A 14570-nucleotide genomic window follows, 5' to 3' on the forward strand; every position below is an offset into this window, starting at 1 on the left:
GAACTCCGACACCAGAGCTGCTCTACTGTTAAGCTATGGGCTTGTTGTTCCTCAGGCTGCAGAAGCAAAAAGCCTGAACCGTAAAATCCCCGTTACTTGGTCTCTGACACTAACGACAATAAACCACGTAATATACTTGAACACAAGGTAAAACATTGTCTGTTAGAATGGATGAAAAATGTTTAGATACTTAAATAGCACATTTTTACAAGACAAATGTCAGAGAATATTGCCTACTAGCATAAGCTAAAGCTAATGTTAGCCACAAAGTTTAAAGGAAGTAAAACTCACCTTCGTATCTGTGAATAACGAGGCGAACATCTTAAAACCTTTCTCCAGCTTATTGTTGGGGCTTCAGATCGATGTTCATCATTAACTGTTACCTTGGACAAGCCCTGCAGACACCCAGTGTGAAATGCCATTTTCAATAGACTGGAAACCGAGCCGCTTTGCCCCGAACGCTGAAGCTGAGGTGCAAAGAGCCCGTTCCCTCATCAAAAACAAACCTGGAGTGTTGCTTTGATTCTTCATGCAGGTTTGAGAAATCCTTTCATCTCCATGGCAACCATTCAGCTGTGCAAAACGCCTGGGTGGACCTAGCTCCGCCCTTCAGGCATAGCTCCTCCCCCACTCTGCTCCTTCAAACTAGCAGGTAAAAACGTTAAGGGGTTAATATAGGAGCCATATTGTGATGACTTCCTGAAGGCGGAGCTTCAAAAAGAGCAGGAGCTTTTAAAGAGACTGTAGTGAAACCTGTTTAATTTAATGTTATTCAATGTTAAGTTCATCTGCTGAGGCCACCTAGTGGCAAATGTTATAATTTTGTCTATTGCTGGTTCACTGACGCCATCTTGTGGTCACTTTTATTACTACAACTTGTTTACCAGAACGGAAGAAGGCCTCCAAAAGAAGCCCTTTTTGTTGTGTTTTCGTTAATCTAAGTACGAAAAGGGGAAAACAGCATCATCTGTAAGTACTGTTCTAATTTGCTTGTCATATAAATCATAATTTGTAACCCATTGACATGTTTATGTGAAGATAGACATTTTTACTTGTGTCAGCCCAATGTGTTAGCCTAGCAGGCATTCATTTTCTGTACCTTTGTGTGTTACAGTTTTACACGATTCTCATTAAACCCTGCTAAAGAACCAAATGGAGTGCTGCTTCTTGGTGGACGGATGGGAAAGTGTTTAGCTACCTGTATGGCTGAGATACTGCTAAAAGTCACAGTGCTTAGCGAGGCCAGGACAGAAACAGAGGCCCAATTTCAAGTCGTTAAAATGAGAAAGTACATTTTTTTAAGTCATATTTGATATATACAGCATTTTTATAACAATTTCAGGTAACAGTTGATTATACTATGAAATGGAACTATGAGCCTGGAAAACGCAAAATACTTTAAAGTATTTTTTCTTACAAGTTTGTTTTTCCCTTTTCAAAAAAAAAAAGAAGCGAGATTTAGAGTGGATTCATTTTTCTAGATTCCAGTTTATTTTAATTATCAAACATACAGTACATCAGATCAGGATTTAGTTTCACATTCCCCAATACAAAATGAGAAGTTTTCCCAAACCCTCTGATACAAAAACTCCTTTTCATCCTAAAGTATCAAAAGTAGCAGTGATAATGGTGACGGCATTAACGACACCAAGACAGATTCAATGTTCTCCAGCTCAGATCATGATGACAGAGGAAACGGATCAGAACCGAGCCACTGGCTCAGGTAGTCTGTGGAGGACTGCAGCAAGCAGCAGCTTGAAGGCAGCGTAAACAGGCAACTTTTACGGCAACATCGAGGAAGAGATGAATTCTGGGAGTGACAAATAATCAGTAGTTTCACAAACTAAAAGGAAGAAGTCCAGTTTTTCCCCAGCCGAGATGAAAAATCACCGTTTGGCACCAATTTGGTTCTGTTGGCCGTTTGTGGTGTGGACCAACCAGCTCAGAAGACGTTTCTGTCCTGGAACTGAGCGTTTAACAGGAAAGTGCTTTGTTATCAAGTAATGCCTGTTTTCCCTAAATCCAGTTTAACATTTTGGGATCGTGTTGGGATTCTTTTTAGCGTTTTAACTCCATTAAAATGTTCAAGCAGAAAATCCTGGACTTTTACAGAGAGGGAGGATTGAGCTTGTTTTTTGTTCAGCAGCGTTTTCATTCGACAGTAATCTGTAGTGCAGTCAATGTTTCCTCTCCAGCTCAGCAGCAGGCGGATCCACGGTTTTTCCCGTGGTGCATTATGGGACGGTGACGTTGAACGGGGATCCTGGGATGTGGTCGTCGCCCCACTTGACCACCAGGACGTAGCCGCCCCGTTCCTTCAGCACGTAGCTGACGTTGTACTGCAGGTTCCCCAGATGTTTGACCAGAACCTCCTCACAGGGGACCTGAGGGCCGTACACGCCCACCAGCAGCATGTTCTTACCTGGGAGGAGAGAAATATCATTACAGAACCGGAACCAAAACTCCCACTAGTCTGAATCGAAAGGGATCTGCACCATCTTGGTAGGCAGCCCAAACGACAGCTGAGCCATGAGAACGACAGGAAAGTTTACCGACACTCTTAACCAACATGCGAGAGAAAAGTACGGGATCGACCCGTATGAGACGGATAATGTGGACAAGCTGCCACCGAGGGTCAAACTCATTTTCATCTTGGGCCAAATCAAGATAAATATTCATAAAAGGTCAAATTTGTTATTGCACACCTTCCTGTACAATCTGCACTTCAGGAAGTGATTGTTTGGAACAGACCTCTCACTCGGTTTAGCTTTGAAATTGAACACAGTACAGCTTTGGTCAGAAAGCACAACAAGCTTTTCACTGATGCATTCTGGGTACAGAATAAACAATTTGCTGAACCTCATGAAGAGCATGAGGAGAGGAAACGAAACTGTTGTGTAAACATCGTTCATCTCCTTCAAAATAAGAGCATGAATATAAATGTCTAATTGAATTCTTAACAGGCGATGACCAAAACATCAACACAGATGTTGAACTTTATCCAACTGAACGTTTACAGCACAGCCATGCAAGTTAGAGATTTAGAATTTATTTGGAAAATTTACCTGAGGGGAAGCTAAGAGCGCTAAAGTTAGCGAAAATGCTAAACAGAAGTTAGACAATTACAAGTGTTCACAGAAGTGGCGGTCCATTTCTGTGACACAGCTTCACCCCCTGGAGACGAAGCTCCTACCAGCTTTGCTGCAGTCCACAGAGAAGTTGCTCTTCTGGCCCACGAAAGCCTTGCTCAGTCCGGGTCCTCGGCTCAGCACCTTGCTGGCGTCCGAGTCTCCCGGTCTGGGCATGGCGCTCTGAGCGAAGCTGCCGCCGGCTGTTCTTAGAGTCGGATCCAGCGTCAGGGTCGACGTCTCGTTGGCGTTGGTCACGTTCACCAGCCGGTTACCTGAGGAAACGCAGAAAGCCCGCTGTGAGGGTGAAAGGTGTAGCTTTCGACCTGGTGGGGACGGGATCTCATCCCCGTACCTGTGACTCTGGCCTTGAAGGGGCTGCCGGTGATGTGGTTGGGCCCTCCGTATTTGACGCTGATCATGTAGGTTCCCGGTGCCATCGGAGTGTAGTGAACCTTGTAACCTTCAGGGATTTCCTGGCAGTCCATCTTCACTTTGGACAGACCCTCGATGGTCACGGCTAGCGCTCCGGGTCCCGCTTTGGTGTTGTTAATGATGAACTCCGACTGGGTTCCTGCAGAAACAAGAAAAAAATTTAATCATTCAGGTTTCTAATTTCAAGCATTTTCAAGGCTCAAACTTTTACAGCACCACAAATTGGAAATAAAACAATAACAATGATGAAGATTGGTTGGATATGTGAAAAACACATCAGACATCCACCAATTCGCGGATATGGAGGGAATTCACATGGAAAAATCTAGTACGATTTTTCATCACGCCTAAAGTTAAGAATAGATATAAGGACACAAACATGAACCATGGATCATTCTCACATATTCTGGTACTGTCCTAAAATTGCTCAATTTTGGAAAAATATGCATGAAACTGTGAAGAAGATTCTGGGATATGATATTCCTATGAAGTGTGGTACTATATCTTTGCAATTTCAACAATATCAAAGTAAGGGTAAAAGACGGGTATCTGATTAAGATATTGTTAATAGCTAGCAAGAAAGCTATTACGAGGAAATGGGGAAAGGCAGACCCTCCTTATCAGGAACAATGGACTGGAATAATAGAAGAAATCTACATAATGGAAAAACTGACATCGTTTGAGACTTCAACAAACACAAATGGAAGAAAAGTGGATGAAATGGACAACATTCAAGATCAAAGACAGCCACAAAAATAAAGAACTAGACAAACTAGACTGGTCAAAGGTCAAATAGAGGAATAGCCCCCAAGCTAAAGTTTTATGTTATGTTGAATGTGAAGTGTTCATGTACATTGTGTATGTAAACAAAAGTGAAAAATACTAATAAAAAGTTAAATGATAAAAAAAACAATAAAAAATGAACAAAAAAAGACAGTTTCAGCTCACGGTTATTTAGGCCTGTTATGTTCAATTTTGCTGGACGATAAATTATTGATAAACAGAAGTTATTGTGATGAGCGATAATATTGTCGTTTTGAGACCAGTTTCAAGTTGTGATATAATAATGCAAGAAAACATTCTCAGATCGATAACCTTTAAATTCTAATGAACATTTAACATTGAAACAGAAAAACATTTTAAATATCAAAAATAAATAAACAGAAACAACAAAGAAAATGAATCACAGAGTTTATAAACCAAACCTTCCTCCAAAAATCTGTTTAGTTGAGACCAAAGCAGCAGAATGAAGACTTTCATCATCCAGTGTTTGATCAAAAGAGGAAAACAATTAATGTTAATGATTGAGTTTGTTTTCATTTATGATGTAATTAATTGATTTATTGGTTATTGCAACAGGCCTATTATTGTCAATATCTTGCGATGGCATTTTACAGCATCGACAAGATGAACTAAAATAGAACATTTTATTTTTTGAGTGCGTCTCTTGCTCACTTTAAACCCGACTGGTTGGAGAAAGTAAAAAAAAGAAACAAATATATTAAGAAAGGTTCCTGCCAAGTTTTCAAGCATTTAGCAAACAGAAATAATTTTGATAATTGTGACAAGAGACGTTTATTCTGGTTTAACTTCAAACAGAAAAAAATTATATTTATATATAAATATATAAAAATTATATATTTATTATCTCTAAATATCTAGTTTCAACTACAAATAATGATTTTCAAATGTTAGATTCATTATACAATAAATAAGGACTTTATGAAGAAATAAATCAATTTGAAAACCTTTCAAACATGTAATTGAAACCCGTTCCCTAAAAGTGTCTCGGATGGACACCAGCTTCAAAACTGAGAAAACATCCATAACTGACGGACAGGAAGTCAGGTTGAACAGGTGACTCACCTGTGGTGCCTCTCTCCAGACCGGATCCGTACGCCGTCACCAGACCGGGCTCTCCGCTCTGTCCTGGTTCTCCAACCCGGACCTGGAAAGGGCTTCCTGGGATGTGAGAGCCGTTGAACTTCACGTCGATGGTGTGGACGCCGTTCTCCCTGGGGATGAAGCGGATGGCGAACTTATCTGGAAACAAGAACGGCACAAAGAGCCTGAACACGATTCACCTGCTCAGGTTTAGAGACAGAAATCAATTCAGGAGCAGAATTTCATAACGACAAAATTATTTTGACAGATTCTCACCTCAGTGACACACTTTGTTGTTTCAATGACAAGTTCTTGTTTTAATGGGTCTTTTTGAACAAGAAACTCGTTTTAACCACGTAGCACATTAAAAAAAGACCATCATTAAAACTAGAATTTCTTTTCTTTCTGTTGAATAATTCAGGCCTGAAAAAAACTAACGTTTTCTGTTTCTTCTGATTTAAAAGCCAAAGGTTAACATTCACATTTTTAATCTCAGATTAGAAGCCATTATTATATCAGGCAGTTTATTAAAAATCAGTTTTTATCGATTGTTTTGACCCCTGAAGACGACAGGCTGACCTTTCTCCAGCTCCGTGACGACGCACTCCTCCAGCGCTCCAGACGGACTGTGAACCTTGGCCTCCAGCTTTCCCTGCGCTCCATTCAGACGCACCGCAAAGGATGCTGGGTGATTCGCCTTCAGACCGGACTCCTGATGAGTGGACAGATGAGTAACTTGAGCGAAAGCAGCGTCTTCTGACTCCATTAGGATTTATTCTGGGCTGCAGACGTTCAGATCTCTTCACCTACCTGAGCTCCTTCCTGCAGCTGCAGCCTCAGACAGTCAGAGACTCAAAACTTATTACATTTAGGCCTAAAACTTTAGATCTGCATTTCTTTTTAAACAAATATTTTAAAAACGGACACAAAAAACTATTAACCTGGACACAAAATGAACCTTTTGCCATTTAGTGGAAACTAAAGTTAAACTTTTTTTCCCCCATTAAATATCTTTAAAAATTACTGTTGATTAGCTCTATAGTCTTTGTAAAGTAACCTTACATTTAAAAATGTTACGTTTTCCGGCATTTGGCAAATAGAAATAATTTTAATAATTCTAACTGACCCAAAACGAGAGAACTTTAGAGAAACAGACAGAAAAAAAATGTGTATTTGTCTTTAAGTTTCTGGTTTCAACTACAAATACTTTTCAAATCTAGGGTTTAAATCAAATGTTAGATTGCACTTCATTACAAAACTGTGCAGTGTAAATATAAAGTACTTTTAAGGACTTTATGCAGAAATCAAGCACTTTCCAAACCTTGAAAACACCTAATTAAAATCTGTACAAACTAAATATCTTTAAAAATGACTATTTCTAAAGTGTGTTCTCAGTCTTTATAGAGTAATATTATATTTCATAGGTAAAGCTCCACTAAAAATGAATAAAATGATTATTTTTTCCAGTATTTGATCAGGAAGGACTGATGCTTTCAGATGCTTAATGTCCATAGCAAAAACATAAATTTCAAATGAGATGCAGAAACTTTTGGACCTGAAACTCGTCTACTTCAGATCAAAATCACCAGAATAAATGTGAACAGACATGAGGCGTGCTGGCCTGCTGCAGTGCTGCAGTCAGAGCTGATGGTGGCGCTGTTAAAAGCCTTTAAATGAAACACAAGAGAAACACCGACAGTTCCACACCGAAGGAGGACGAACCAGAACCAAGCAAAGAACCAGACACAAACAGATCCAGTTTTCATGAAATCAGCTTCTATTCTTCACATTCTGTGTTTTTTTGGGCACTCAGTTTAATTTTTTGAGTTTGAGTTAGAAGATGAGTTTTGGTCTTTAGTTAGTTTGCTTGGCTGTGGTCACAATCCATGGGAGCAGCTGCATAAGAAAATCTAGTTGGTTTTTTCCCCAAAATGAAGGTTTGACAACCTGAGAGGTCGACTGAAAAACCGTCAGGAAGAGAATTTATTTAGGTTTTAACCTGAAATGTTTTAATGCAGAACTGGAGAAAATTCTGAATTGTTGCGGCTTGTTTTTAAAAAAGATGAGTTGCAGGTTTATGGAGCCAAAATTAAAGGCTATTTTTAACAGTCCATAGCAAAAACATAAACACAGACGTCCAGCTGTTTAACTGAATGTCTACAAAACAACCAAGTAAATTAGTCCTTTAGAAATTATCTGGAAAAATTTGGGAGATGCCAAGTTTTCAACATTAGCATGAACGCTAAACACCGGATGCTGGCAGTTGGTAACCAAACGTTCAACAAAGACGTTGAAGTTTAATCAGCCGAATGTTTGCAACTAAATTAGCTCTTCAGAATTTATCTGGAAGAATAGGGTTACCCTACCCTAACCCTTAGGGGAAGATAAGGGCATTAAACGTTCTCAGAGTTAGCAAACATGCTAAACGGCTAATTACCTGAATTCTTAATAGACTAGAAACAAAACCTCAACACAGTTGTTGAATTTTACTTGCCTGTCTTAAAAACTTTTCGTAAAATACATTAGCACTTCAGGATTAATTGAAAGAAATAGATTTTGGGGAAGATGGAGATCGGCACCAGCACTCCTCCATTTTCTTGCCTCAATTGGATAACGGTGCAAGAAAATGGAAGATTAAGAGGAATGTAAGAGCACCAAGCAAAAAGAGATTAGCTCCGCTATTAGCAGAAGTGAGCCCACCACTGAGTTCGGCCAATTCGCTCTCCTCCTTCATGTTAATCTATGTTATTCTCCCATCTTTAATTTGCAGATTTGAGTGACGTTTTTAACATGTCTTGTTGCATCAGTGCACCCGAAGCAGTCGAACCCTCACAGGTCAGCAGATCTTCCATTATCTGGGAGTTTTATGCAGCTGTGCCCCAACGTCCCTTCAGGAAGCAGGACAAGGCAGGGTGTGGAGGTGTCTCCTCATGCCTCACCTGAAGGCCGGCAACAGTGAGGCGCCGCGCGTCGTTCACCGGCGCCACGACCGGGACCAGGTAGGGGCTGTCGGGAATGTGCTGCTCGTTAAACTTCACCGAGATCTCGTAGTCGCCTGCAGAGGAAGGAGCGGCGGCGTGACTCTCAGCTACCTTCAAAAGCAAAGCTGCTGCATGAACCATCTGAGTGCTAGCTACCGGGCTCCTGAGCCACGTAGGAGATCCCGCAGGATCCGTCTTTATGGTCGTCGAAGGAGATCTCCGCCCTGCTGGGACCCTCCACGGCAACGGACAGACCGCCGGCGCCGGCCTCACGCGTCCAGATGCTGAACTCGGCTGTTAGCGGGTCAGAGAGGAATGAAAGTAAGTTCTGATCTTAAAGCTGCAGTTGGCATCGTCTCCCCCAGTGCTAACTAGAAACAACCAATCACAGCCAGGAGGAGCGTCTAAGCGCTGTCAATCACCCTCCACGTGGCGCTGCTCATCCTCTCCCTGCTTGGCTACAGCTTCATCAATGCTCAGGCTAGTTAGCATAGCCACCGATGGTGGCAGCAAAAGTGTTGTTGTAACGGGAAAGAGTTCCTCCGCCGTTAGCACAATTAGCAGCGCATTTATGAGCTTTACTGACATCGCTAAGACCCGCCTCCTAACTGGTTGCTAATTGCTCTCAATCATGCTCATGAACGAGCTGCTAAATGTGCTAAATGCTACATGATGTTTTGCAACATAACATCTTTATGTATTTGTAACATAAAAATATTAAGTTATAAATAACTTAACTTTTTTTTTATTAAACAATAAAACATAAAAGATACGTACTTTAACAAAACCAACCAAACTGGTATATAAAATAATTACGCCGTGTGTGCAGCACAGTTGCTCGACACCAGACTTGCTTGATTTTGTAAATGTGGGGAGGCCGGTTGACCTTTGACCTCTGGTTCGTACCTGGCTCCCCGGCCAGCGCTCCCTCCAGGCCCGGACCCCCGGCCGTCACCTTGCCGGCGCCGCCCTCTCCCAGCGGGCCCACAGTGAACTGGAAGGGGCTGCCCGGTACGTGCACGCCCCTGTACTTCACGCCGACGCTGTGCACACCCATCTCCGTGGGAACGAACCGCACACAGTAGGTGTCGTTGCCCATGGAAACCAGCTCAGCGGGCCGGCTGGTTCCAGACGGCGAAGTGACTTCAGCGGTGATGTCCTGCATGTCCATCGCTGCACAAAGGTAGAACAACAGGGTTAATGTGCAGATTATTTAACTCAGGAAGAATCTACTCAGATTTAAAGTCTTTCTGTAACATATTAAAGATGTTTGATTTGACCCAAATCTGGAAAATCTGGGGAGGGAAAAACTCAAAACTGTTCAAGGAGCTTTTTGTCACTGGGCTTCCTAAGGAAACATTTTGAAATAATCAGTCAGCCTGGATGTTGACAGAAACGGCAGAAGCGTCACACAGGCACGTAAACATCATTCATCAGACCAAAACCTCGTTTTTAATTAACAAATGACACCAAGTATTACAAATTTAGCCGTTTTGGCCCTAAACTTCGGCCTCTACTTCACTGCAAAGAAAAAAAAAATCTTCCCAAGAATTTTTGGACTATAGTGCAAAAATCTTGTATTTTGGACATTTAAAATGTCGTCCAGTGTTAAATGTTCATCAGAGTTTAAAGTTTATTGACATGTGAGAATGTGCTCTTGCATTATTATTATTATACCATTACATTACATGAACTTTTTTTTTTTTATCGCAATGACATCCAACTAAATTTGTTTTCGCGGTAGGCCTGGTGAAAAGTTAAAAACCTCCTAATCACTAACAGCTGCGACTCAGAATGAAGCATTTCATGCAGCAAACCTTGCGCTCCGTGTTTAACAACGCACCCTCCGTCCCAGCCGGACCGGGCACATCAACAACCCAAACACCCGGCGCCGCTGCCGCCAGCACCAGACCCGAGAGGCCGGAAATGAGGCGCACTGGGCCCAGGGAGGGGCTCCGAGCCTGGGCGGCAGCAGAGGGGCGGCCGCCCCGACCGCTGGGTCTTCCACACCACCAGAGGGAGCAGTGAGAGCAGAAAGAGGGGCGAGAGAGGAGCTGCTGAGATAAAACCAGGAGGAACCAAGTAGCTGGAGAAGAGAGAGGAAGATGGAGGAGACACACAGATGGAGGGAGAGGAGAGAGGGAGAGGAGAGGGAGAGGAGAGAAGCTGAGGAAGATGAGAGATGATGGAGACGGGGAAAATTAAGTTAGAAGAAATAAGGAAAGTAGAATCCGAAAAGAGCAAACACAGAAAATGAGACTGATCAAGTTGAGAGAAGAACAGAAAGCTGGAAAATAAAACCAGGCTGAGCGGCTCTGATGTGAACAGCTGAAAAACTATTTCTCTTCTTGAGATTCGCTCTATTTAAACTAATTTTGTCATAGTTGGGGTGTTTTCAAACCTGATAGTCCAGTAGACACAGTTTGACTGATTCAAACTAAATACTTTAAAAAACGGTTCCCCTCCTCACCTGTGGGGGCGCTGCATCAAAACAGAAGGAAACTATGCAAAAACACACAACAATGAACACAACTTCCTTCTTCACAAAATGTAAACAAAAACAGAATAGAGTGAGATTTAGGCAACCGGAGGACTTCTAGCACTAGGCTAGCACGTTTGTTTTGGTTGCATTTACCCAGAATGCCCTGCCATGTAGTCCACTTCCTGGTTTTACAGTGGCCTCCGGTCCGCTTGGCGTTTACATATGCATTCACTTCAACCGAACCGAGATCGAGATTTGTAGACGGACCAGAGTTCGATTAGCATTCACACCTCACCAAGCAAACCGGACTTTTCAAGTCCGACTGGAGTTGGATTAATCAATTAATCAATCAAATTTTATTTGTATAGCCCATTTCAGCAGCAAGGCATTTCAAAGTGCTTTACATTATTACAAACACAGAAACACAAAGCAATATAGAATCAATCATTAAGTCAAGTTCCATCAATAAATTTGTAATTGATTACATTTCAAATATAATCCTAAACAGGTGGGTTTTTAGTTGAGATTTAAAGGAAGTCAGTGTTTCAGCTGACTTAAAGCGAACTGAACGGGTCCGATGTGAATGAAGCCGTAAACAACCACTGAGTAAATGCAAAACATAAAAATACAACCTGCCTGACAACATGAAGGAGACAAGAAGAAAAAAGTCTCAGTATCAACTCACCATGTTTCTTATAAAAAGCAAAAAGTCAAAGAGGGTTGAAAGTTCTACAAACTCTTAAAGGCAGTCGCCCAGGGCGGCACCAACCGGTGGTCAAACTGGATGGTCAGAGTGTGTTTTTACCGGGTATCTTCAGGTTGAGGTCGCACATGCTGCCGACGCTGGCGACCGACGCCGCCTTCTGTCGACAGGTGATGCTCTCCCGGATGCGACCTTCGCCGGTCACCCTCACTGTGAACGGACTTCCTGTAAATAAAAACAAAGCTTCATCAAACCTCCGGGCTTCAGCGGGAACTTCTCCTCGTCGGAAAACCCGATCTCTAGCTGATCTTGCCTGGAACGTGTTCCTCTGCAAACCGGATGGAGACGATGTAGTTTCCAGGTTCGGTGGGACAGTAGGAGACCTCACAGGTCCCGTCCTCCACGTCCTTCGTCTGGATGTCCACCTTACTGGGACCTTCAATAGCCAGAGCCAGGCCGCCATAACCTGTCCAAACGCAGAGAGCAAAGGTTGAGGTGCAATGCCTCGTCGTTTGAGTCGTCAGAGGTCAGGGGGCCAGACCGACCTGCCTCCCTTGTGTCGACCACGAAGCTGGCGTTGGTGAAGGTGGTAGCCTGAACGAGGCCGTCGCCGTGGGCTTTGACTCGTCCGGCGTCTCCGATCTCGGACTGGACCACATTGATGGTGATGGGGCTGTTGGGGACGTGCCGGCCGTTCTTCAGGATGCTGACCTGGTGTTCGCCCACCTCCCTGGGAATGAAGGAGATGCCTGCGAAGGAAATGGAAGGGAATCAATCACCTGTATGTTATCAATGCTGGAGGACAAAACGATTCTTTTACTGACCAATGCCATCGAAATGAAACCCGGAGATGTAGGCATTACTGATTTAATGCAGAGCGCCACAGCAAAGGGGAAAATAAAGCAGAAAACCTCTTGAATAATAACTCTACAACACTCTCACTCTGTGTTGGCTATGGTACACACAGACCCGCTACCATAGCAACTGAGACGACGACCATATCAGGATTAAACGGCAAAAATCACTCAAGGATTTCCCACACAAAGACAATATTCAATCCATTACAATATTACTTTTTTATGCTCGATGTTTATTTTGTGATTATTATACAGATACAGGAAATCCTTCCTGCCACAGGCCATCTCACTGTACAATAAAAGCTAAATCATTGTTCTGCACTAATCAGTCCAATTTTGCACAACTGCACTGTGGCACACTGCTGTACATATATTTACATATACATTCTGTTCTGCATTTTTATTAATCTTTGCAAGGACTGCTCTAAGCTGCTTTTTATATTGACAGCATGTTATATTTTATTTTTATTTTGTCTACAATTGATAGAATTACTTTATTCAGGATTAAACGGCAAAAATCACTGCCACTGTGGTAGCTAGCAGAATGTAGCTAGTAGCTAGTGTGTTCACATCAGACTAGCTGCCACTGTGGTAGCCAGCAGACTAGCTGCTAATTTAACCACCCGTTCTACAGCACATCTACATCTTAAGGTTGTCAAAGTCAAGCCAGCACAAAGGACCCAATTCCCCCTCACTGGCTATTTTTTCTTGGATTAAAAGTCCTTCCTGACCTTCTTATCTTGTTATCTTAGTGTGGACTATTAGTAGCAAAACACTGCGTCCCTCTTTCTTTTTTACATCAGGCGTCTATTTAAGATTTAGTGCATTATATCAATAATCAAACAGCTCAAACCGATGCCAGTCATCGTTGGGAGATGGGCGGGATGTTTCGCACGTGACTTCACAAAGCATCGCACCAATAAAGCAGATTAAGAAGCAAATATGTGTGTTACCAATGTGGTTGTTGGCCATCCTTTTCAGCAGGCAGGGCTCGTCCCGTCCAGACGGCGCTCTGATGCTGGCGGTCAACACGCTGAGGTCAGTCTCGTTGATGTCCAGGAAGAAATCTGCTGCAGAGCCCAGTTTAACCTGAGAGCGGCGCTGGTTGTCCTCTGGAAAACACGGCGACAGGAAGACGAACAAAAACTCCATCAGGCTGGAGCAGCATGGACAAGGTGAGCGATGAAAGCCTCGCCTCTAGCCGATGAAATTACATTTATAAAACCCAATTCAGAACTAATGACTAATCCAGTAAGCTGTTTAAAATGGACCATGCCTCAGGGATTTTGTAATTATTGGTATATTCTGTATTTTTGTTCAGCTAATTATAGCGAAAGCCCAACATGTTAACGACCACAACTGAAATCCATGAGAAGTGGACTATTAAAATATTGTAATAGTTCAGACACCAAATATATATGAATTAGTATGCATAGCAGAAGAAAGGAGGGAAAAAGGTTCAATAAAAATTACAAGGAAAATAGACAAAAAAGAACAAAAAAGTGGAAAAAAGAAAGTGAAAAATAAAATTTATGCAGAAAATGAAAAAAAGGGAGAAAAGAAAATTGGAAAAGGAAAAAGATGAAAAAGGACAAAACAGAAATTTTATAAAATCAAAAATGGACAACTGGAAAAAAAGAAAAAGATAAAAAAAACAAAAGAGAACAAGAAAGAAAATAAATTGGGAAAAAGATTTTCTTTTAAATGAGGTGGAGGAATATAGCATTACCATAAAAGTAGAATTTTTCTGTTGTGTGTGTGTGATGGTTGCTGTCCTGTTTAAGGCTGTGTGTGTTGATGTGGGTTCTGACCCGTGATCCTGGCGGTAAACGGGCTGCCTTCGATGTGATCTTCGTTGTATTTGACCAGGATGTTGTAATCTCCAGGCAGCGTGGGAAGGTAGCTGACGGTGCACGTCCCGTTCTTATTGTCTACGCAGCTGATCTCCGCTTTGGACGGACCCTCGATAGCCAGGTCCAGACCGCCTGGAGAGAGAGAAGTTTAGATTCGTTAAAACAGCTAACCACCTGAAATGTAAAAATGAAAGTGATGTGACGTTTTTAAACATTTCTATGCTGGACTCGCTCCTCTCCTGCAGCA

General features: G+C 42.3%; 1 protein-coding gene across 2 annotated transcripts in view; it reads right to left on the reverse strand.

The window, feature by feature from the left end:
- Nucleotides 1-1457: 1457 nt before the first annotated feature.
- The window catches only part of flnb (filamin B), an 80596-nt gene continuing 67483 nt past the window's right edge, over nucleotides 1458-14570 (reverse strand). For both annotated transcript variants that reach the window (XM_023325191.1, XM_023325190.1), the window contains 13 exons: nucleotides 14282-14455; nucleotides 13424-13582; nucleotides 12159-12362; nucleotides 11927-12079; nucleotides 11716-11838; nucleotides 9335-9601; nucleotides 8585-8722; nucleotides 8387-8502; nucleotides 6027-6159; nucleotides 5430-5606; nucleotides 3484-3702; nucleotides 3194-3403; nucleotides 1458-2422 (listed from right to left, as the gene is read on the reverse strand). In XM_023325191.1, the coding sequence (XP_023180959.1) occupies nucleotides 2235-2422; nucleotides 3194-3403; nucleotides 3484-3702; nucleotides 5430-5606; nucleotides 6027-6159; nucleotides 8387-8502; nucleotides 8585-8722; nucleotides 9335-9601; nucleotides 11716-11838; nucleotides 11927-12079; nucleotides 12159-12362; nucleotides 13424-13582; nucleotides 14282-14455 (2261 nt within the window). In that variant the 3' untranslated portion in view covers nucleotides 1458-2234. The remainder of the gene's footprint in view (nucleotides 2423-3193; nucleotides 3404-3483; nucleotides 3703-5429; nucleotides 5607-6026; nucleotides 6160-8386; nucleotides 8503-8584; nucleotides 8723-9334; nucleotides 9602-11715; nucleotides 11839-11926; nucleotides 12080-12158; nucleotides 12363-13423; nucleotides 13583-14281; nucleotides 14456-14570) is intronic.

Source organism: Xiphophorus maculatus, chromosome 20 (genome assembly GCF_002775205.1).
Source record: "Xiphophorus maculatus strain JP 163 A chromosome 20, X_maculatus-5.0-male, whole genome shotgun sequence".
Lineage (NCBI taxonomy): Eukaryota > Metazoa > Chordata > Actinopteri > Cyprinodontiformes > Poeciliidae > Xiphophorus > Xiphophorus maculatus.